The sequence below is a fragment of the Aedes albopictus genome, chromosome 2 (assembly GCF_035046485.1).
Source record: "Aedes albopictus strain Foshan chromosome 2, AalbF5, whole genome shotgun sequence".
In the NCBI taxonomy this organism is placed as follows: domain Eukaryota; kingdom Metazoa; phylum Arthropoda; class Insecta; order Diptera; family Culicidae; genus Aedes; species Aedes albopictus.
Genome location: NC_085137.1, coordinates 436,482,471 through 436,504,810, shown reverse-complemented (window position 1 = coordinate 436,504,810; position 22,340 = coordinate 436,482,471). Strand labels below are relative to the sequence as shown.

Genomic DNA, 22,340 nt, shown 5'->3' with positions numbered 1-22,340 from the left:
GATTGAATTTGCATCTTGTCACTTTAATTTGTAAAAGAGAGAGTCGATGAAGAGAACTCTCTCATGTTACTTTCGCCCTTATTTAAACTCAATCTAGAATTATCTCAACACCGCTAAAGAAGCCAATTGTGACAGGATACTTGACTAGCACCAAATTAAATATGGGTCATGCCACAATATTCCTAAATAATGGACGCAGTGGTTAAAAGGCTCTACAGATGAGGGAAGATTCAAAAATAACGTCCATCGTTTTTCGGGATTTCTAGACCCCCCCTCCCCCCTCTGTCACGCAATTTCCCTATACCCAATACACGTACTGTCACACTTTTCTAGACCCCCCCCCTCCCCCAAATGTTGGACGTAATTTTTGAACGTTCCCTGAGGGATAAAAGCTCTCAGTTAAATAATAACTGTGGAAGTGATCATAAAACTGAAAAGCAAGCTTTTCCCTGTGAGGACGTCGTTTCAAGAAGATTACAAAAATAATCAATGAGTGCATTGTCTCACCCCTCGTGTGTCGTCAAACTCTGAAAGGTCAAACTATTCAAAACATTCGCTCTGATTTGCTCTACTAGAACAAAATTTTTTAACGTGTGACACATCAAATAGCATAATATTATCGACTATTCGTCTATCCTCCCAACATAACATCACAACAAAACACTGCTGTGGCTCTCTCTTTACTAGTTCAGTAGACCACGGAGTTCACGAATTAGATTAACCCGTTTCGTTCCATTGCCATTTCGGTCACTGACCCTGCTGCTGGGTCCAAAATCTGAAACCGGTCCTCTCGCCTACACATATTTAAAAACTCCCGAAAATAAAAAGTTAATCCTGCGGGAGAAAATATTGTCCCTCAATCGCAGAACCGGTTAGCGAAAAGCCTGTTTCGTCCCAAGCAGGTCCCAAGAAGTGTTTGTTTTGTGTGCGCGGTTCCGATGTGTTGTGAAGCAATAATAAACCATCCAGATTAGATCTGCGCTGCGTCGTCGTCGCGATTCGATAGTCGTTCGTCGGCACAGGAAACAAGAAAACGAAAACGATTCATGCATAAAAATGAGCCTCTGGAAGTGCACCCACGGCAGTCTGTAGGTAGGAGTAGGTTGGCCTGGTTATCATTCGGTGTGTCGGAACATAACTCGGAAAAGCACAGAAGTGCGGGGGAGATCAGTGCGTGGCTTAGTCGTTGGGTGTGAATTGAATTGGCGCGGAAGAGAGTGTTCCTATTGTTTTTGCGAAGAAGATTACGTCGAATCAAAAGGCTGTGAAAGGGCAGATATACTGCTTTGAACTCGTTTGGCAAGTCGTTTTGAAGCCGATCGTCAAAGGTAGTGGGTGAAAGTATAACAACTAATCGTGTGGATGCGAATTACTAGGAAGATTTGCTGGTAAGTAGGAGTGGTTTGGATTGTTTCTTACGTTTATCATCATGTTTAACTTTCAAATAATAACTGATTTAATTAACCCAAACTTTCGGAAAACTCTTGTTTTTACTTAACTTCTCTGATCGAAAAAGTACCTAAGTTTAAGTTTAAGGCAAATTGTAATTTCAGAAAGTACGCGGAAATACATTCTAATTAATAATTACCCAGCAGTAAACAAAATACAAACAGTCATTGTTCAACAAGCTTGTGAACGTTGTACTACTATCACTTTCATTTCCACCTCTTCTAATTTTACACAAATGACGTGATTCGATAACCACCACCAACCAGCCAGTAAATCATTCATTATCGAATCGATATCGATAGTAATTACATATAGAGGGTTGACATTGAGTGTGATAATTGGCATTAGATCCTACGACATAAAGTTGTTTGACATAGAGCTTGTATTCCACGCATACTTTTTGATTTGCAAAACATATGATATTAATTATAGTGGAGTAGTTATACATTCGTTTTATTGTTTTTTTTGTGGATCCACAGGCGCTAAGAGTGGGTAGAGCATGTCCTACGGATATAGTCTGTAGTCTTGTTCAATAAGGCATTTTATGAGACGTTTCAAATCAGCTGTTTTTTGAATGTTTACCAGTTTTGAAGTCCAACCGGTGGGCCCATTTATTTACATTTTCGTTAGCATAACATGTGATACCGGCCCATCCAATAAACGGGGTTCATTTATCTGCAAAAATGCGTCAATCCGCCCACTATAATTAATATCCGTAGACCGTGGGAATGTTTTTTTCATCTGCTAGTGACATCGTACAGCTCCGGGGATTGATACATGCCGCATTAGAAACCGAAACATCTCTGCCAGCAAAAATCTGATTGGCGTTCACCACATGTTATGCTACTTTTTGTGAAAACAAAAACATCAAATGTAAACAATAACATTGAGCGGCCCACCGGTAGACCGTCTCGTAAAATAGCTTATGGAGTAGGTTGGACTTGGTTGAAGTTGCTGCGTCCTGCTTTTACATATTCGTCAACAAATGGGTATGAGCAGGATGCAGCCACTCGACCATGTTCAACCTACTTCATTGAACAGGGCTTGCGTATATTAAAACACACAATTTCAGATAAGGAAGATGTAGTAAACCTTTTATAAAATATCATCTCTTCAAGTATAATAAAATCAAATTTTAGTGAGAAGTACACAACAAGGTGGCTGTTCAGCTAATTTATAACTTCAGAGTTCTTCAAAATACTTTTCGAAAGGCTCCATCAAGTATTTCTGGAAATATTTGTTCAGGAAACCCACCAAGAATTCTATCAATCATATCTCTGATGATTCATCTAGAAAATCATCCAAAGAATTCTTAAGAAATTCCAGAAATAATTATCACAAAAAATTCTCCGATGATTCCTTTAGAACCAGATATTCTTTCATGAAATTACATTGGAATTCTACCAGAGGAAGAGTATCACTTCATTATTTCCTCACATAGCTCTTTCAGAGATTTCTCCAGGGACTTATCTTGGCATTTCCGTAAACATTTAGCTTGGCGTTCTTCTGAAGATTTCTTTGAAAGACTCTTCAAACCCTTTTCTAAGGGTTTACTGAGAGATTCATCCTAGAATTCCACCAAAAAATTTCCATAGAATCCATTGGATAATAACTCAAGCATTCCTCCAAATATTCCTACAGACGTTCATCTAAGAAAACCTATAGGAATTCTTTTGAAAAATCCTTCTGGAATTTCTCCAAAGAATTCTTTAATATCCGTCTACTCTTGGAGTTTCCCCAAGTATTCCTTCAGGAATTTTTGCTAACATTCCTCTAGGAACTCTTCTAAAAATTTATAATGCATAAAATTCTTCATGAATGCCTAGAAGCATCCTTTAAGGACAGACTTGTTAGAATCCCAAAATGGCCGCCACAAATGGCCGATTTTGGCACCTACTCACGATTTCGAGAGCACAAATCTCTTAGTAAACAAAACCACCGCACCTGAACTTTGTATTTTAACCGTTATGTGGCCGGCAAACTTTTTGCTTTTTTCTACACCGTGTATTTTAAATGGGTGCTGGGTAGCCGGGTACCCTGCCGGTCACATAAGGGTTAAGTTTATTACAAGTGAGAAAGAACAGAATAATAAAATGCTTTGTTGTGTTTAGCTTGCTTCTAGATTTGTGTGTTTGAAGTTTTGATGCACTGTTCAAGCGGGATGTCGTGTCGTGTACTGAGTACTCCTCCTCTCCTCTACTTGGCGTAACGTCCTCACTGGGACAAAGCCTGCTTCTCAGCTATGAGCACTTCCACAGTTATTAACTGAGAGCTTCCTCTGCTAATGACCATTTTGCATGTGTATATCGTGTGGCAGGCACGAAGATACTCTATGCCCAAGGAAGTCAAGGAAATTTCTTTTACGAAAAGATCCTGGACCGACCGGGAATCGAACCCGTCACCCTCAGCATGGTCATGCTGAATACCCGTGCGTTTACCGCCTCGGTTATATGGGTACATACTGAGTACACGCACCATGAAAAATGCACGCTTATGGCACGCAGCGTCAGCGCGGCGTCACTGCAGGTAGTCAAAGACGCGATTTCTCGAGGGTTAAGTGATTAATGCAAGACCAAGATTTCATAGAGAATATCCATCGGGATTTCTTCAGGAATCGCTTCAAGATTTTCTACGGAAATTTTAGTAAGGATTTCTTAAGCCTTTCATCCAAAAAATCTCTTAAAATTTATCCAAAGATTCTTTCAGAATTTCTTCAAGGATCTTGTTAGAAACTCCTGCGAAGGTTTCATCAATCGGATAAAGCATTTCGTTGTTTATTTTTTTGTTATAATTTCTACAAGGATTCTCCCGAGGATTCATTTTGAGATTATTTTAGGAATCGCTTTAGGAATTCTTCCGAGGTTTTATTCAAAATTCTAAAGAAATTCCTTCAAAGATGCCTTTAAAAACTCATCCAAAATTTTTTTCAGGATTTTTCCAGAGATTTCTTTAGTAGTTCACCCAATGCATTCTCTTGAGATTTCTTCAACGATTTGTTCAGAACTTATTCAAGTATTCTCTTAGAAATTTTTAAAATGATTTTATCAAGCAACTCTCCAAGTATTCCATTAAAACTTTCATACATGATTTCCCCAGGTATTTATTTAAGAAATAATTTTGTTCAAGAAATCTTCCGGTGCTTCTTGCATGCAAGGATTTCTTCTTGTATTTCTATAATAACTTCCGCAAGATTTTTTTTTTCGAAGATTTTTACACAAGAAATTCTATAGGAATTTTTCCAGAGGAACCTTTGAGGCGCTATTCATAAACTACTAAAATTTTAAAATTTGTATTGGCCGTAGACTTTCGCCAAACCACACCCCTCCCCCTCCCTTCGAGTCTACAATGGACAGGCCCTGAGTGGTTTTGTCAGAAAAGTTATAGAAATTTATCCAATAAGCCTTGCAAGAATTCAGGAATTTCTCCAATGAATACTTCCGGGATTCAAATGAAAAATGTAAGAATTATTCCAACAATTCTCACGAACTTTCTACCTTAAACTCCTACTGAAAATGTTTCAATCAATCCTTTAGGTATTTTTCCAAGATTTCCATCAACAATTTTTCAATTGATGCCTTCAAAAATTTCATTAGTTGTATTTCCTTCACGAAACTTCTAAGATTTTTTTCTAACGATTTCATCAAGCATTTTTTTTCCAAGTGAGAAAAGCAATAACTCTTTCTTGGACAAATTTTACAATTCAAATTTCTCCAAGATTTTCTTCAAAAGTTCTTGTCTTCCTCCAAGCGTTTCTGTAGGAATTTCTTCAGGAATATTTCCAAGAATTCCATGAAGAGTTTCTTAAACATTTCCACAAAAGTCCTTTCAAGAATTTCTTAGAAATTTGTTCAAGCATTTCTTAAATTATACTTGTAGGGATTTCTTCAGAAATTCCTCCAATAATTGCTGTAGGAAATCGTTCAAGGATTCCTTAGGCGATTTTTAAAAGTCCTCTTTCACGATTCGTTCAAGTATCCTTTAACAAATTCCAGTAAGGGTTCAATCTTTTTCTCCAAGATTTTTTTTAAACTACGGAACGAAGGTTCTTTCAGGAATTCTAATAATCCTAAAAGGATAAACACATCATGCAGAAATTCACCCACGGAAACCTATTGGTATTCTTTTGAAGATTGTTTTATTTATTTGCTCCAAAGAATTTGAGAGGGTTTTTCTTTGGGATTTCCGCCATTGATTTCTTTAAGAAATAATCCAGGTAATTCATAACAAATTCTTCCAAAACTCTTCTTGCTTTCAAAATTTCCTCAAGAATTCTTTACGAAAATTACGCATAGTACTTCTATCCTAACGTGTTTGTTGTTGGTAGATATAGGTGTGCGTGGGTGGATCAAGATTAGACCTATCGCAACCACTCTCTTGGGTCCTGTTCACATATGATGCTATGCTAGATTATATATTTTTTGCAGTAATCTTTCAAGAATATCATCATAGATATCTCCCAAATCAACCCAATGATTCTTCCTGAATACATCTTTGAATTCATTTAGAAGATTCTTCATGGATTCTTTTTGAAAATACTCCAAAATTTCCTGCATTCCTTCTGGGATTCCTCCAAAATTTCTTTAGAAAATCTCCTAACGATCCATTTAGCTTGGAGCCATCCAAGCATGATCTCAGAAATTCATCAAATATATTAAGGAACTCCTCCTGCTCCTGCAAGATTCCTTCCTGGAGAAATCTGTAAAGGAATCCTTGGAGGTTCATCTGAAGGATTCTGTTACGGGAACAAGGGATCATTGCCAATATCTATAAGCAGCTCACAACTCAGGGTTGGTGTGAATCAGCTGTAAGCTGAAATATTTATTTCATGTTAGATTAGGGTTTACAAAGTTTACATGTAACTTACAAAAATCGGTTTCGGATAGCATTTTCCCGTTACCTCCTTGTTCGTGTCGTTTTAATTCATCTTCTGTGATTTTAAGTTAGATTAGGAACTGTAAACTAGCACTATTCATTTTAGAATTACTTACGATCTGTGATTTCAAACTGATAATTACACTTAGATTTAAGTAGTTTAAGTTCAATTTAGCACATTTGTAGTTTAAGCATTCTTATTATATTGATAGTTAATGCACTAATTTCACGTGACGATTACGTTGCATCATCGTATATACTTGTATGAAAGTATGACATACTCTCTTATCTCTTCCATCTGTCATATCATCTCATTTCACACTGCTCGATTTAAGCGACAGTGACATTTAGTTGTGGAGCAGTGTTGCCAGCAACAGATTCCTTGAAGGACGTGACTTTATGAAGGAATAATAAATACTCAGGCTGGAACATCCTTGAACCAATGGAGACAGGCCTGAAGCTACCTCATGTCATGTACAAAAATAAATAGTTCTTCTAGCTCACACAATTTTTGGAATGCAGTAAGGTTTACCTCGATATTACGTAACTTTGTTTGGTTCCAACTTTTTGATATTGAAATAATAAGCGTGATTTATAGAATACTCTATATGATATCACACCCCTCCTGAAACTAACATTTCTAGAAAAAAATCAAGCAAAGACCTCTGGAAAAATCCAATCATGAATCTCTGAAGAATTTCCTGGTGGAATTTCATCAGAGTTTCCGATGAATCTCAGATGGTAACTTCTGAGAAATATATGGAAAAACCTTTAGAGCATTCACAGGAATTTTTCTAACAAAATCTGAAAAGAAAATCCTGTAGAAATTCCATCAAAATGTGCTGGCAGGAATTCCTGAGTGAATCTTGGCAAATACCCATTGAGCAGGAATAGTCGAAATATTGGAGCAGGATCCAAGCAACCAAAAATTCGGATAAAATAGCATGTTTAGGCTTAAATCAGCTATTCAAAGGAAGATGAAAAGCATTCTATTTAGCTCACTTTTTAAGTAATTAACCGAACTTGAGTTTACAAAAAGTACACGTGTGTCGCTGAAAGGAACGCTATTCAGCTTAAAATAAGCTTCGAAAACATGGAAAAACTAGTCCTCAAAAGTAAGTTTTTATTAAGAGACATGAGTACATGTGGAATCCAAATAGACTAATACCTTGACATAATTTTTGATGGTTTTTACTTAGTGAGATTTGAACTCGGGTTCTGCTCGTTGAAAGCCGGCGCCTAACCACTACTCCATGTATGCGTTGTTAGGCACTATGGGATTTTACTCAATGTGCTGATATCATTTAGAAGAGCTCAATCAGGTTCGCGTGTGAACTTTCTCTGAACTTGAAATACGCTGCGAGACAAGCCTTTTTGAAGCCGAATGTTCGAAAGAAGTTTACGTGGAACTTTTTGTGGACTTACACAGTTTGACATTTTCAGTTTGTGTTGGTTCGTAATTTAAACAAGTGCAAGGCAATAAATTAGTGCCAGTGCTAATAATTCCGAAAAGTTCATAAGTTTTTAGTGATTACGATCGCGTCGGTTACCGGCGCGCTGGTGTGATAAGTGAGACGGGGTTGAATACATCCAGCATAGCCGGAACACTTTTATCCGCAGCCAAAAAAAAAAACTCCGGCGGAATCCTGTTCTACCAGTTGTCTGCTGCGGGGCAGTCTTTGAGCCACACAATCCGGATGTTTCGCGTTGAAGTAAGTACGTTGAAATATTATAGTGAAACAAAGTGTACTTGTGAAATTAACACAAGCTGTGGCTGCTGCGCTCGATTTCCGAGTGATTTAGTTGAATGAGAACTGCTCCCCAGCTCCGCTGTCGTCGAACTTCAGGTGAAGTTCACTTTTGGTACGGATAATATTTATCCGAACTTAGGGTTACCAGGCGTACTCTTTTAAGAGTACATGTACTCTTTTTCAGCCAAAAATTAGGCGTACCATTCTTTTTTGTAAAATAGTCCCAATTGTACTCTTTTTTCACAAGCATTCAATTTATTGATAAAATATTTCAGTTAAATTATCGATTCTAAAGAAAAAATCGAAAGTCCTTTCCAGTGAGATGCAATTTATAGTGCTTTTGCACCCCTCGTTTCACAACTTGTTTCAAATGTAATGTGTGTTTCAAATATGATTATTTTTTTTACTTTGACGTCTTATATAATCAACGAAAGAGAAAATAAATAAAAAGGCATTTGTTTTCCAGATGGCGCCTTTTGAAAGGTTAAGCCAGCAATCAGCCCTCAAAAGCAGAATGATTTTTCAATTAAAAAAAAATGAATTGTAAAAACCGCTGTAAATGAGTTAAGCACGCAATGTATTAAATAGACAAAAATTTTATTAAAATAATTCCCAAGAAATTGCCTACATTTAGGTGTCATTGTTAACAGATTTCGTATTATCAAAGAACTTAAAAAGTACATGACTTCTAAAATTTAGTATTAAAGTAATGTTTTTTTTTCAAACTACGTTGAAAACTTTTAAAGCAGTTCTTGCGATTGCTCAAAATGCAACTTTTAATTGCATTAACAATAACTACTTGAGAAAAAAAATCACCTTGGATTACCGTACTCTTTTGTACTCTATTATCAGAACTCTTAAATGTACTCTTTTCATGTGTGCCAAATATGGTATCCCTACTAGAGCAATTCCTGAAAGCATGGGAAATTTGCATTTCTACTGCAGTAAATGAAATGATGTACACCCCTGCGCAACCTACTGAAGATATGTCTTACTTATAAACACACCAATAGATAACGTTTGACGTTTGACCAGTGACAGATGTTAAAATAAGAGGCTTTATATGATATTCGTTTAATTGAGGGGCCCAGAATCAAAGGGGTATAAGTGACCATTTTGTCGATTTTGAGCTGAGCATATCATACAATTCTTCAGTTTTCAGGCTTTCAGGAACATTTTTAAGATTAAGATTGTTTCTACGATTATTGGAAAAATTACAATAAATCAAAGAAAGTTGGGTTGATTTTGAATCTCCATACCTTTTGTATGGGATGAAAAATTGTTCAAAAACTTTAAACCTCATTTACTCGAAAGTGGGTTTTTGTCACTTACAGCCCTTGCTTCTAACCCCCTCAATTGTTAGATATAAATAGGCATGCAATGAAATTAACTGCTGCATTGCCAAAAAGTCGACTAAATTACTTCTGAGTGATTGGGTTCTCTTTTCTATTCCTGACTCTCCATGGTACAGCTGCAAACCTAATTAACTAACATAGTCGTATTTAACTGGGAGAATAACCTGCTCTTCCTAGTTATGAGTAGACCATATGGTCATTAACACTAATGACTCAATATCCAACAGTATGACGATTGTTCAGCAAACAACTTTCATATCACACCCATTCAAAGCTTGTACTACTTACTCGCGCTCTCTAAAAGTAAACCGTTTGTATTTGCCTTACCAGTGTTCATTGAGAAATGTTTAAATGATTTCCCTAATTCGTTTCTTTGCGAAACCCATTGAATATTGAAAGTACTTCAGAGTAAATTGGTATGAACATTTCTGTCGGGATCTTTGTGGAAAGGCAGATTTACTCGAAGAGTTTTAGTGAAAATTCTATGTTTTTTTAGATTTCTTTGCGATGCTTTATAAGGATTTCTGGGAATTCTAGTTGAAAAAAAAAATGTTTTTAATTAAACTTTTTCAGGAATCGAACTCAGACATTATCAGCATAGCCTTGCTAAATATCTCATTGTTCACTACTTCGACTAGGCAACTAAACCTAACTACTGTGTATTGCTTTATACGTTGAAAAGTTTAGAATGGGATGGTAGTCCCGAACGAGTGCCACTGCCAGTAGTGCCAACACTTATTGAACATGCACCCACCAATAATCTCGATCGCTAATTATAGCAATGTTGTTCCCCGTCTTGAGACTTGAGACACACTTGAAGATTGATTGAATGTTTGTTTATGAATATCATCTCCAGACACCACCCACGGCTTGTTTTACATAATATTTTTCTTTTTTTTTTCATCATTTCAGATACTATGGCTGTGCATTTGCTGATACGACGGTTATCGTTGTTGGTTTGTTTGCTTTCCGTGCAATGGGCCATCGGGCAAGAATCGGATAGGTAAGTTTGCATTAGTTCAACTCTTTCCCCAGTGTTTCGTTTTTTCTTGTAATTGGATTATTTTACGATGGTTATTTACTAGGGTGATTCTAACAAATATTAAAGTTATTTTTCTAGAAATATTTTTTTTATTTTAAAACATTTTACAAACAATGATCTGCGTAAATCTTATCTCAGAATCATTTTTTTACAGAAATTTTTTGATGGTTTATTATTATAGTTTTAATAAACAATCAAATAATGTCTAACACGCATAAAATCACATTTATAACAGAACTCAAAATAAAGAAAAAATAAGTGGCAAAAAACAAACCACCCTAGTATGAAACTACGGCTTAAGTTGACTCTGAGTTCAACTAGTCAATAAAAATGATTGCACAGACAAACTGACGTAACATTCTAGTAATTCTCAATGTACACTGATTCAACAGTCTATTCAAAAAGTTGGTAGTTGGCCATTTGCCCATTCGTGGCGCTTGTATAGTTTTTTTTTTCTTGAAGTTTGCTCACTACCGCCACCTAGTTCATGTTTGGCCAAATTCGGTTCCTTTAGCATTGGGCGAACATGTTCCCGTGACTATGATTTGCATCGCAAAATGTTCAAAGAGTTGCGTCTGTTTGTCTGTGATGATGGCGTCTTTGAAGTATGTACTCGAACCGTGACATTGTGTTTCTACTCTGCTAATTCGAGAGCAGTACTTCCGAAGAAAGACTTCGTGTAGTTTTGACGCAGACCGGTGCCTACGTCTGTTTAGTTGTTAAATTGAGACTTCTATTGTTTTTGGAATATGAAATCGGTTGATTTAGTGCACGTAAGTCTCGTCGTATCGTTTGTAACCGTCGTGATGGTAGCAATTTTCATTACTGCCGCCAGTTATTCTACAGGAGTTAACACTGGATTAGGAAGGTGAAATTGATTTTAATACTATAATTTGTTCCAAAATTCTAAGAAAATCATGATCTTTCATGGCCGCTATTGCAAAATACAACAACACAAGAAAGTTTTAATTATATTCCGTTCTATTAGGATTCCATGGTGGTATTTTCATGGAATTTCTTCAGAAGAAACTCTTGCGAACGAATGTTTCTTGGTGAACTTTTTTATTATTTCTGATGGAACTCTAAGGGTCGATTTCTTCACCCCGGCTTAACCGGTAAGCCAGGCTTACCCATATAGTTAAACCTGGTTTAACGCTTAAGCCAGGGTGAAGAAATCGGCCCTAAGTGATATTTTCAGGATATGGTGAGGAGTAGACTTCCGAAGTTTTACGAACTTCTAGACAAACTCTCGAGAACACTAGGGGATTTGGTGATAGACTTTATTACTGAAATTTCTTCTGATAAAAATATTCGTACACCTAGTTTAAAGAAAAAAATCATGCAGAAAACTTTGTTCTTGTGGGTCATTAACTTATTAGCGTGTGAAAGTTTCCAACAATTTTTCTTGAAATAAATAGCTAAAATTGCTTTTAGCTTTCTAAAGGTGAGTTCAGATTTATAAACGGGGATTGCGATCATAACGAAATAAGCATTGTTCTAATAACATTCAAAATATGTAGTGGCCACATTCAACATGACTGAAAAAATCCAATTGAAATAAATGGCCAATAGTTTTGTTTCACAAAAATATGAAGTTATTGACATATTACAGTAGATTTGTTTGAGATATTACGGATAGAAACTGACGAAAATCTGGCATTTTTGTGACTGTCGTCTCCTTGGAAATCGATGGGTTCATCATTTCAAGTCAACCTAAAAACTGTCTTTTTATCTTATTCCATCGATTAGGCACAGAAAAACAGACTTAACTCTTATAGGAAATTCATCAAAAACTTTTGCGCGATGTCTTTTTCATGAGCACACGGCCACCTGTCGGTAGAACCGCGCGAGACACTGTCGACCATGATGGATTTTGATTTCACGTTTATCTAACACACACACTACTACACAAATCGCCTGTAATTTTTGTTTGCATCATTCAGCAACGTGAACGAACACTGGCAAACATCAAAGCGATCGAAAACTAGCGCCTGTAGTGGAAGGATCGCGGAAATCAAATGAAATTTGAATTGATCGTTAAATGCATGTGCCAAACCATTTTGAAGAGTATTACGTCTGTTTGTCTGTGGATTAGGCATGAATCCCTGATTTTCTTTGAACGACGGATTGGCTCCAGCGAGACCTCGTTTAAAAACTCTGTAAAATATCCGCATATTGTTCTGTTTCAAGCATGCTTTTTTATCTATCGACCCATTCAACCATTCCCTGTTTCCTTCTTCCGTTCCAGCGCCGCTCCGGTTTGGGGCTACCGGTGCGTCAACAGTCGCTGCCAAAAGGTGGCCCTCGATGACGAACCAACCCGAGATAAAGCGGTCAGCCTTTCGGTGTGCCGACTGTACTGCGACGGCGTGTTCGGCTCGGTATGGCCTCGGCCAACCGGTGACTTCCGACTGGGCAACAACCTGATCCGGGTCAATCCGGCGGCGATCGAGTTCCAGTGGGGTGAGAGGTACGAGGCGTTGAACAAGTATTGGGATGAGAGTGTGGAGCGATTCCGAGGGCAGTTACTGAAGAAGGCTGCTGGAGAGGAGATCAGGTCGGGTGGGAAGAAGGTTGCTGTGAAGGTGGAAGTGAGTGAGGATACAATGACGTTGAATCACGAGACTGATGAGAGTTACAAACTAGTGATTCGCGGAGCTGAAGGCGAAGAGGTGCAGGTAACGATCGAAGCTCAGAACTACTTTGGAGCGCGACATGCTTTGGAGACTCTGGCGCAGTTGATGGTGTTCGACGACATCCGGAACGAGCTGCAGGTGGTGGCTGATGTGGAGATTCAGGACGTTCCGACCTATCCTCATCGAGGCCTTGCTTTAGACACCTCTAGGAATTATGTCAGCGTCTCCGCGATCAAGAAAACGATCGATGCCTTGGCCATGGTCAAGATGAACGTGTTCCACTGGCATATTACGGATTCGCAGAGTTTCCCTCTGGTCATTAAGTCGCAGCCAACTTTACACACTTTTGGCGCATACTCTAGGAAGCAGATCTACACTGCTACGGACGTTCAGGACATTGTCCAATACGCTCTGGCTCGTGGCGTCCGGGTCATTCCAGAGCTGGATGCCCCGGCTCACGTTGGAGAAGGTTGGGAAAAGACTAACTTGACCACCTGTTTCAACTTCCAACCTTGGACCAAGTATTGCGTTGAGCCTCCTTGCGGTCAGCTGGATCCCACAAAGGACAAGGTGTATGACGTCCTGGAGGATATCTACCGTGAGATGAATGCCATGTTTACCCACTCGGATGTGTTCCACATGGGTGGCGACGAAGTTTCCCTCAGCTGCTGGAACTCCAGCGTTGAGGTTCAGCAGTGGATGAAGGCTCAGGGCTGGGGTCTGGAGGAGTCTGATTTCCTCAAATTGTGGAACCACTTCCAGACCAAAGCTCTCGAACGATTGGATAAATCCCTGACGGATAAACGTCCGATCGTGATGTGGACAAGCCGACTGACTGAGGAACCATATGTTGATAAATACCTGGACAGCGATCGCTACATCATCCAAATTTGGACCACCGGCGATGACCCGAAGATCGCTGCCCTACTCGAAAAAGGTTACAAGCTGATCATGTCCAACTACGACGCCCTATACTTGGACTGCGGCTTTGCCGGGTGGGTCCAGGGAGGCAACAACTGGTGCTCGCCCTACATCGGCTGGCAGAAGGTCTACAACAACGACCTCAAATCGCTCGGCGGTCAATATGCATCGCAAATCCTTGGCGCCGAAGCAGCTCTCTGGACGGAACAGGCCGATCATCATTCGCTGGACGGACGATTCTGGCCCCGTGTGAGTGCCCTGGCTGAACGCCTGTGGACGGACCCCAGCGAGGGCTGGCAGTCGGCCGACTCGCGGATGCTGGTGCACAGGGAACGGTTGGTCGAAAATGGAATCGCTGCGGAAAGCTTGCAGCCACAGTGGTGCCTGCAGAACGAAGGAGAATGTCCGATCGTGCAAGCTCCGTAGTATTCCTGCTGTTCTTCGTCATTGATGTGCAATTGTGATTTGAAATCCGTCGCAGCAATAATTATCTACCTGGTAGAGATTTTAGTTACTAAGCGGTGATAATTGATACTCACGCAGTTAGAGTTCTTTATGTAAATGTTTCGGAATTGATCGATGCATTCCTTTGAAAGCAATTTGTAAGGCAAAATCATGCTACTTATGTTTTTGATAATATTACGATTATATAACTTCAAATAAGGTCACTTATGCTATGTTATAAGTAAAACAATCCGAAATCCAAGATTCTCTTTAGAAAAGATCTTCTCTAAGTGTGGCGTCACTTTGTTTAATTCGTTGAAGTATAGTAGTGGACGATCTCATTTGCCCTCGCATCCTTTTTATGATGGTTCAAAATGGAAACTTTCACCTACCCCGGGCAATCGGAATGCCAAAGCAAGGGGATTAGGCTCTATGGATCCCATTAGCCGGTTTGCTTATATCCTAATGAGTGTGCTTCGGATGTACTGACAGTTGTGATGATTTAGGAATCGCCTAACTATACTGCAGGCTCGACTACAGGTTTCAAAAATCACCGCTTTCAGGGTGCTGTTCAAGTCCTTCTTCAATTCCAGCTCGTCTAGAAAACTTAGGAGAAATTTAGGGACAACTCCGGTTGTCGAAAGACAATCGGAACTATACGGACGTCTCCAGGTGCCACTTCTGCTTCAGTTCCTCCGCTATTGCCGGAGAACGTTGATTCATGATCATGACGGTTATGGCTTTCTACGAATTATGTCCGTAGCTGCTGGATCTAGGGGACACATGATGTCTGGATATCGGTGTCGCATCTTCTTTCCACTGCGCGTGGCAGGGTGACCCTCTCGATGACTTGGGTGGCGCATGCGGTGCTTGGTGAACGTCACAAGTACTGCTCGTTCTAACGCCTTCAGGTCAGTCTTGGTTCACTTTACCACCCCAAAGTTGTAGGTCAATAGGGACATAGCAAACTTGTTGATCGTCTTCACCCTGTTGCCACCTGACAGAAAACTTCACAGAACACAGTCGACACGATGCGATGCAAGAACTCGTGCTGTAGATCTTTCTTGGTCGCTGTGTGGCGAATGCTTCTAAGTTGCAGGAAGCCGAGGTATTTGTACGATTTGCCTTCAACCATATTCCGAATCTCCTCCTGTTCGTTGACGCGGAAACAGCTGCGGCCTCTACTTGACTCCGGCGAAGATAAACTAAACGACATTTGTCAATTACAAACTCCATCCGGATGTCGTTGCTGAACACCGTCACAAGCTGCAACAGTTGATGCAGCCTCTGTACTGATTCCGCAAACAGCTTCAGATCGTCCATAAAGAAGGTGTGGGTTATTCTTGTACTCCTTCCCCCGCTTTTCAGTTGGTAGCCATAGTTGCATTGGTTGAGTGCTCTGTTGAGGGGGTTCATTGCAAGGCAGAACCATGGCGGACTAAAGGTATCGCCTTGAAATATCCCCCTCCTGATTCTGAGAGTTCTGAACCGCAACACAGCTGTTCCGTCGGTAATTTGTAGGGACGTGCTCCACATCCCCATAGCGTGTTGCATCAGCCTGATGACGTTCTCGTCTACCTTGTACAACTGCAGTATCTTAAGAAGGTACGAGTGCGGTACTGAGTCGTACCCCTTCTAATAGTCGATGTACGCCATGCTCAGGTTCCTCTGCTTTTCGGTGGCTTATCTTCTGCCAAAGGACCTAAACACAGCTGACCCAGCTAAGTACAGACCAATAACGTGCCTTTCAAGTCTGTACAAAGTGCTGTCGTCGGTAATAGCGAGGAGGATACAAGCCCACTGCGATGCCAACAACGTGATGACCGAGGAACAAAAAGGGTGTCGCAAAGCACGCAAGGCTGCAAAGATCAGGTCCTTGCTGATGTTCGACTTGGTAGACGCAAAGTCGATAATTTTGCCAAGCTGCCGCTCAGCCACCTCAATCACGGACAGTCTTTTCTTTCCTTGGCTGACGGCCCTCAGCAGTCACGCTCCATCCATTATCTCCACCGGCTTGCCGGGGAATGGACTGGAGCTGCCACGCTTGAGCTGCGTACCTACGCAGTTTCCAGCGCCTAACTCCTTGCCTCTCCTTGCCGGAGACCTTATCAACTCGCTCATTGCGAAGGGATTAACCGCACCACTACTACCTACCTACACCTGAATTCTGATTTTTGTTGTTTGATGATTTCATGTTTAAATCCCAGCAGTCGCACGGGAAAGAAGGTCCACCACGCCAGCGTCCTGCACTAACGCGGTAAGGGACGAAATACTGTTTACGATTGAGCATCTTTTGTGCTCATTCTGCGAATGGAGTGACGTGAGAAAATTCGGAGTCGTATATCGAGGTGAGGAATCTCGTCTCGAATGAAGTGACTCGCCGTGTAAATCAAATGAAGAGTCACCTCATTAGAGTCGAGGTTTCTCACCTCGATATACGACTCCGACTTTTCTCACGTCACTCCATTCGCAGAATGAGCATATGATGACCTGGTCTTTGCAGCTTTGCGTGTTTTTGCGACACCCTTTTTGTTCCTCGGTCATCACGTTGTTGGCATCGCAGTGGGCTTGTATCCTCCTCGCTATTACCGACGACAGCACTTTGTACAGACTTGAAAGGCACGTTATTGGTCTGTACTTAGCTGGGTCAGCTGTGTTTTGGTCCTTTGGCAGAAGATAAGTGATACCCCTGGTAATGAACTCTGGTAGCTGCGTGGGGTCTTCTAGCACCATGTTGAAGCATTCCGCCATCCGCCCGTGAATCGTCGTGAGTCTTTTATACCAAAAATTGTGCACGAAATCGGGTCCTGGTGCAGCCCAATTTCTGGTATACCGGGTAGCCTCACGTATATTCTGGGCGGTTACTACGACCGCGGTCATGTCTCCAACTTCATTACACTGTCGCTCTTCTTCTGCTAACCACATCCTATCGTCGCTGTGCTGGACAGGGTTCTCCCATAGATTGGTCCAGAACTGTGTGACGTCGCCAATCTCCGGAAGGCTCTGTTCATAATCAGGTTTGTCGTTTCGGATGCAGTTGTAGAACTCCCTTTCGTTAATGTTGAACAACCGCTGTACATGGGTGTCGAGGATCTCCGTAATGTTGACTTCTGTGAGATCTCAAAGTTCTGCAGGCTCCACAATTTCAGCAACATAACGAACTAGCCTGGTTGATCGATTCGCGATTATTATTATTATTATTATAGAGTTTTGGCACTACTCAGCAAACATTTCTAAAATCTTTCATCTATCCCGGGGAATCGAAATACCTAAGGGGCTAGGCTCTGTGGATCTCATTAGCCGTTGCTCTTATATCCTAATCAATGAGTCTGCTCGGATGTGCTGTTAATTGTGATAATTCAGGAACCGCCTAACTATACTACACGAGAAAGAAACAGATGGAAGAGGGGGCAGCTTGCCTCCTCTTTCATCTCGCTCATTCTCCTGCTTGTTTAGGAGAGTGAGTAAGAAAAAAGAAAAAGCTGGCTCCGCTAATGACTACAGGTTTCAAGAATCACCGCTTTCAGGATGCTGTTCAGTTCCTCCTTCAATTCCAGCTCGTCAAGGGACCTCTGGAGAGATTTATGGTTGTCGAGAGGACAATCGGAACTATACGGATGTTCTCCAGGTGCCAAATCAGCTTCAGCTTCTCCGCTAGGTCTTACTTACCTTACCAATCAGGCTAAGGCCGGGGTGGCCTCTGCTGTACATAGTAGCCGTCTCCATTCCACTCGGTCCATGGCAGTTTGTCTCCAGTTCCGCACTCTGCGTAGGGTCCGCAGATCGTCCCCACTCCGCTAGGTCGTGGTACTTGATTAACTTACCGGATAAAGTTGATTGGACATTATGGTCTAGCAGTACAGCGATGTCGATGAGCGTTGCATCCGTAATGTTCCCGCGCACCCAGTACAGTTTTATGCAACTATTTCCAGAACCGGGTGCAGGTGCTACGTGTAGTCGACCAAGTTGTGTTTAAAAGGAAGCTGTTGATGCACAATCTTAGCAACTTCGTTGTAACCATCGAGGAAAGCTGATTCAGCTAACACTGAACAGCCTGCAACGACATACGCGATCGTTTCCCCAACTGAATTACACTTCCTACAGCATTCATCCACGTCTTCGTGCAATATGTACGGCCGATAGTTCTTCGTCGCAATTACTCGGTCCTGGATGGCTACCATGAAACCTGCTGTTACAGTGGAGAGGTCACTCCGCAACAACTACGCATTCGACGCTGCCTTATCGATGTGTTTGAGCTCCAGTTGATGGGGGCGTCCCATGCAACTTCTTCTGCTTCCACGTTACGATCATCTCGTCGACGGTCTTGGTGTCGCAGTTTACCTGGTAACCTTCCTGTGTCAGATGCAGTTGAGGAGGACCTTAGGACGTTTAGGGCAATTGAAGCGATTGCCATGTGGAACCAGTATCATATATTGAGTACTGTAGTAGGCTTGTTCACTCTGTAAAAACTGCTGTAAGATTTTTAATTCAGAAATCCATATATTACCTACATCAGTTAAAAAAAATCACCTTAAACTACTTGAAGTGGTCGATATCGAATCGAGTGGTCTCCCGCACTTCCTTTACCCTGCATGTGCAGCAGTTGGATCACTGCGTGCGGGCACAGCTGCGTCAGTACCAAGTAGAGCCAATAAAGCACCGGAGCGGTACTGTAGTTGAGATAGGGCGCTCGGAACCAAAGCCCCCGCCGGATTGCATCCCTCAGATGGTGCGTGAAAAATGACACGAAAGCAATGGCCGTCCAAATCAACGGCCGGAAATTGTCCTGCACCTGGACCAGCACACAGATCGCGATGAGAAGCACCAGGAATATCACTGAGTTATGAAGGAATGGTCGATGAGTCAGATTGGTGGCGTCCTAAAATTACTAGTTTTAGTTATTTCCGAACTTGATTCAAGAATCATCCCACACTCACATGAATGTGAAACGAGCGCGCTTCGATAAAATGGTCAACGTCGATCCAGGAGGCGAGTCCGAACCCGAACCCAATCAGCAACCAGAGTTCGCTCTTGCCCAGCTGATCGCGAAACTGATGCACCACTATTTCGGCAGCTATCAGCCCTACCAGGGCGTGAGTCACGTTGTCCACGGCTGCCCTGAGCAGAGGGGGCTTCTGAACGATCTGCAAAAGTTTGTCACCGACGAGGCAGATCACAAGGAGCACCGCGTGTTTTAGCAGCAGTAGTAACGTCGGCGACATTGTCGTTGTGGTACTAGGGCATATCTAACTGGAATAGGGGATAAACTTTAATTAATCACTAAATTTTCACAGTTATTGTTAAAATTACATGTACCTATCACTCGTCGACAAAAATAATTGCTGATCTTGCGCTTGTTGAACGACTCACTGGAACAAAGCGAAGGTGAGATCACTGATACCTATTTTAATTTGAAATTCCATTTGTAAACAAAACAGAGTACAAAACAAAATTTGTAATCGTTTGAACTGAGAACAAAATTTGTCTAGGAATGTAAATACGCCCTTCAGAAGTAGCCTGAATGCAGTTACCAAGGCAGTTAAGTCGCTCCGGGCACCAATCTGCACGCCCCTCGATCGATAGCTGACGTTTTCATTCATAAAAAATTGTTCTCGTTTGTTGTTCTGCTTGCGTCGTGCTTTGTTGTCTGTTCTTCATTCGTTGTTGCGCCAGCAGGATCGCCATCAGCCAGCAGCAGCGTAGGGATCGAGGCATCTAACTGTACAAGTTGTAAATAATAGTAGCCATTCATACGGAAGTTCCTTTTGAACCAATCGCCATAGTGGTTTGCAGAACTATACGTATTCATTGATAATCAAAAATCCAGAAAGAATCCATAAACGCGTAACAAAAAATGGCTCAAGACAAGTTCGATCTTCAGAAAGTGCACGGCAGCTTCGAACGGTGTCTGGCTGGCAACGACAACGAAGACGATGTTTTCCTCGATCCCTACTTGGAAGCCTTCAAGGAACTCTACAAGTACGTGTTCGCGCTTCAAGGCAACTCGTTGCAATTACTGTCTACATGCTCTTTGTTATCGATTTCCAGATTCTTCTCGCTGATGGGCACCGTGTTCGGTTTCGTCAGCAGTGACGTCAAGGAGAAGGTCGAGATCCTGGAGAAGCTCCGGAAGCACGCGGACCATGGCGAACGGTTCGAAACGGTGCGCAGCATGATGGACTATGAACGGGATGGCAATCTGCTGGCCAAGAAGGATTACGTATCGGGCAGTCGAACACTGCTAAGGCTTCATCGGGGGCTTGGTGAGTTGAATTTGATTGAACTTTAGAGTCGTTGGACTTTATCTTATCAATGCAAGGAGATTTAATGCTTTCGATAGCATTTTTATTGCTTTTCACTTATTTCTTTCGTGTTGATTTGGTAGCTACAATTATTACTGCTATGTTTGTTATTTTCCAGACTTCATCTACCTATTCCTGAAACGGCTCGGTGAACTAGAAAGCGCGAATGCCAACACCTGCGCCGTTTGCCAAACGGCTTATAACGAAACCCTGGCCCAGTTCCACCCGTGGTTGATCCGGAAGGGTGCCGTCATGGCCATGTACGCCATGCCCAACCGAGATCAGCTGTTGGAAAAAGTTTGCCTGGATGCAAGCTTAGCGATCAAGTTGCTTCCAGAGATGTTAGGCGTCGCGCGGCAGGTGTACGATCGGACTCAGAATTTGTACACGCTGTACGATATGCATGGATTGCCCTGAAGAGGACGACTTCTTTCTTCTTATCGAAAAAAAAAGACCACACGCTAGACGAACATTTTAGAACGATTCGGTTGTACAAGTTTTATTTTAAGCCATTTTTGTGATAGCTGGAGTATTGATTAAGGTTTAAGTTGTAGCTACCTAGCCAAATGTTGAAACCAGTTTTGAAAGTATTTTACCTTTGTTTTGTTGTTGTTTTTATCACAGCTCTTTTGCTTCGCTAGATACATACAAAATTGCATCTAAACACTAATCAATGTTTTTTTTTTTTTTTTACTTAATCATTTATTTGAGGCTCATGCGCCAACAGGCATAACGGAGCCGAATTCAATTAAAACTTTTTACAATTTAATGTTTTTGACTTATAAACTATGTTAGTTTTGGGGAACCGTAAAACTCGCGGTTTGGTCGAGGTTAGGGGGAACAAAATATTTGAGGAAAGGATAGGATGATAGAGGCTTTTCGTTGACACTTGGCAGCATGATGTGGCGTATTGCTGCTGGTCAAACGTAGAGTGGACGAACAACCTGTAACGATACAAACAAACGATTTTCGAAGGGATGCGAGGTGGACAAGTGGAGCAACAAGACTGGGATATCAAATAAAGACACGAGGTGGACAAGTGGAACAACAAGTCGGGGGTATCATACAAAGACTTCAGCTTGTTTTAGAAAGTCGTACACAAGCTTCATGTACTCAAGATCAAGTCTACCCAACACATCTCTAATGTCTTCCTTTTCTGGTTTTCCTCGGGTCCTGAGGGATGCACATAAATCGGATCTGGCAATACCGTATTCTGGGCATTCCCACACAACATGGTTGATATCTTGATAGCCTGCACCACAGCTACAGCGATTGCTGTCTGTGAGCCCTATTCGATAGAAATGCGAGCCCAGAGAGTAGTGATTGGACATAAGTCGACACATTATCTTGATAAAATCTCGACCTACGTCCAACCCCTTGAACCATGACGTCTTCGATACCTGTGGGAGAATTGAATGCAACCACCTGCCCAATTCCCCTGCATCCCATTTTTGTTGCCAACTGACCAAGGCATGCTGACGAGCAATTGAAAAAAATTCATTGAAGGCGATATGACGATCATAAATATCGCCTTCTATAGCGCCCACCTTGGCGAGCAAGTCCGCTTT

General features: G+C 41.4%; 3 protein-coding genes across 8 annotated transcripts; 2 read left to right on the top strand and 1 right to left on the bottom strand.

The window, feature by feature from the left end:
* The first annotated feature begins 601 nt into the window (after positions 1-601).
* LOC109406422 (chitooligosaccharidolytic beta-N-acetylglucosaminidase) lies at positions 602-14,690 on the top strand. Of its 4 annotated transcripts, none has more exons than XM_062853667.1 (3): positions 602-1,328; positions 10,340-10,430; positions 12,718-14,690. In XM_062853667.1, the coding sequence occupies exons 2-3, from the start codon at positions 10,345-10,347 to the stop codon at positions 14,450-14,452; spliced, it is 1,821 nt and encodes a 606-aa protein (XP_062709651.1). In that variant the 5' UTR covers positions 602-1,328; positions 10,340-10,344; the 3' UTR covers positions 14,453-14,690. The 4 variants fall into 4 exon arrangements, with proteins under 4 accessions (XP_062709651.1, XP_029725717.1, XP_062709652.1 ...); XM_029869857.2 differs by having other exon boundaries at positions 603-1,388; XM_062853668.1 differs by lacking the exon at positions 602-1,328 and adding an exon at positions 10,123-10,258.
* Positions 14,691-17,932: 3,242 nt separating this feature from the next.
* LOC109406421 (transmembrane protein 267) lies at positions 17,933-19,962 on the bottom strand. Of its 3 annotated transcripts, none has more exons than XM_029871682.2 (4): positions 19,787-19,962; positions 19,408-19,720; positions 19,001-19,349; positions 17,933-18,942 (listed from the first exon to the last, which is right to left on the bottom strand). In XM_029871682.2, the coding sequence occupies exons 2-3, from the start codon at positions 19,690-19,692 to the stop codon at positions 19,002-19,004; spliced, it is 633 nt and encodes a 210-aa protein (XP_029727542.1). In that variant the 5' UTR covers positions 19,693-19,720; positions 19,787-19,962; the 3' UTR covers positions 17,933-18,942; position 19,001. The 3 variants fall into 3 exon arrangements, with proteins under 3 accessions (XP_029727542.1, XP_029727543.1, XP_029727541.1); XM_029871683.2 differs by having other exon boundaries at positions 17,933-18,939; XM_029871681.2 differs by lacking the exon at positions 17,933-18,942 and having other exon boundaries at positions 18,951-19,349.
* A 170-nt stretch (positions 19,963-20,132) lies between these two features.
* LOC109417267 (ceramide-1-phosphate transfer protein) lies at positions 20,133-21,362 on the top strand. Its single transcript, XM_019691380.3, has 3 exons — positions 20,133-20,449; positions 20,519-20,733; positions 20,891-21,362. Exons 1-3 carry the CDS (start codon positions 20,325-20,327, stop codon positions 21,187-21,189), a joined length of 639 nt encoding a protein of 212 aa, XP_019546925.1. The 5' UTR covers positions 20,133-20,324; the 3' UTR covers positions 21,190-21,362.
* Positions 21,363-22,340: the final 978 nt, after the last annotated feature.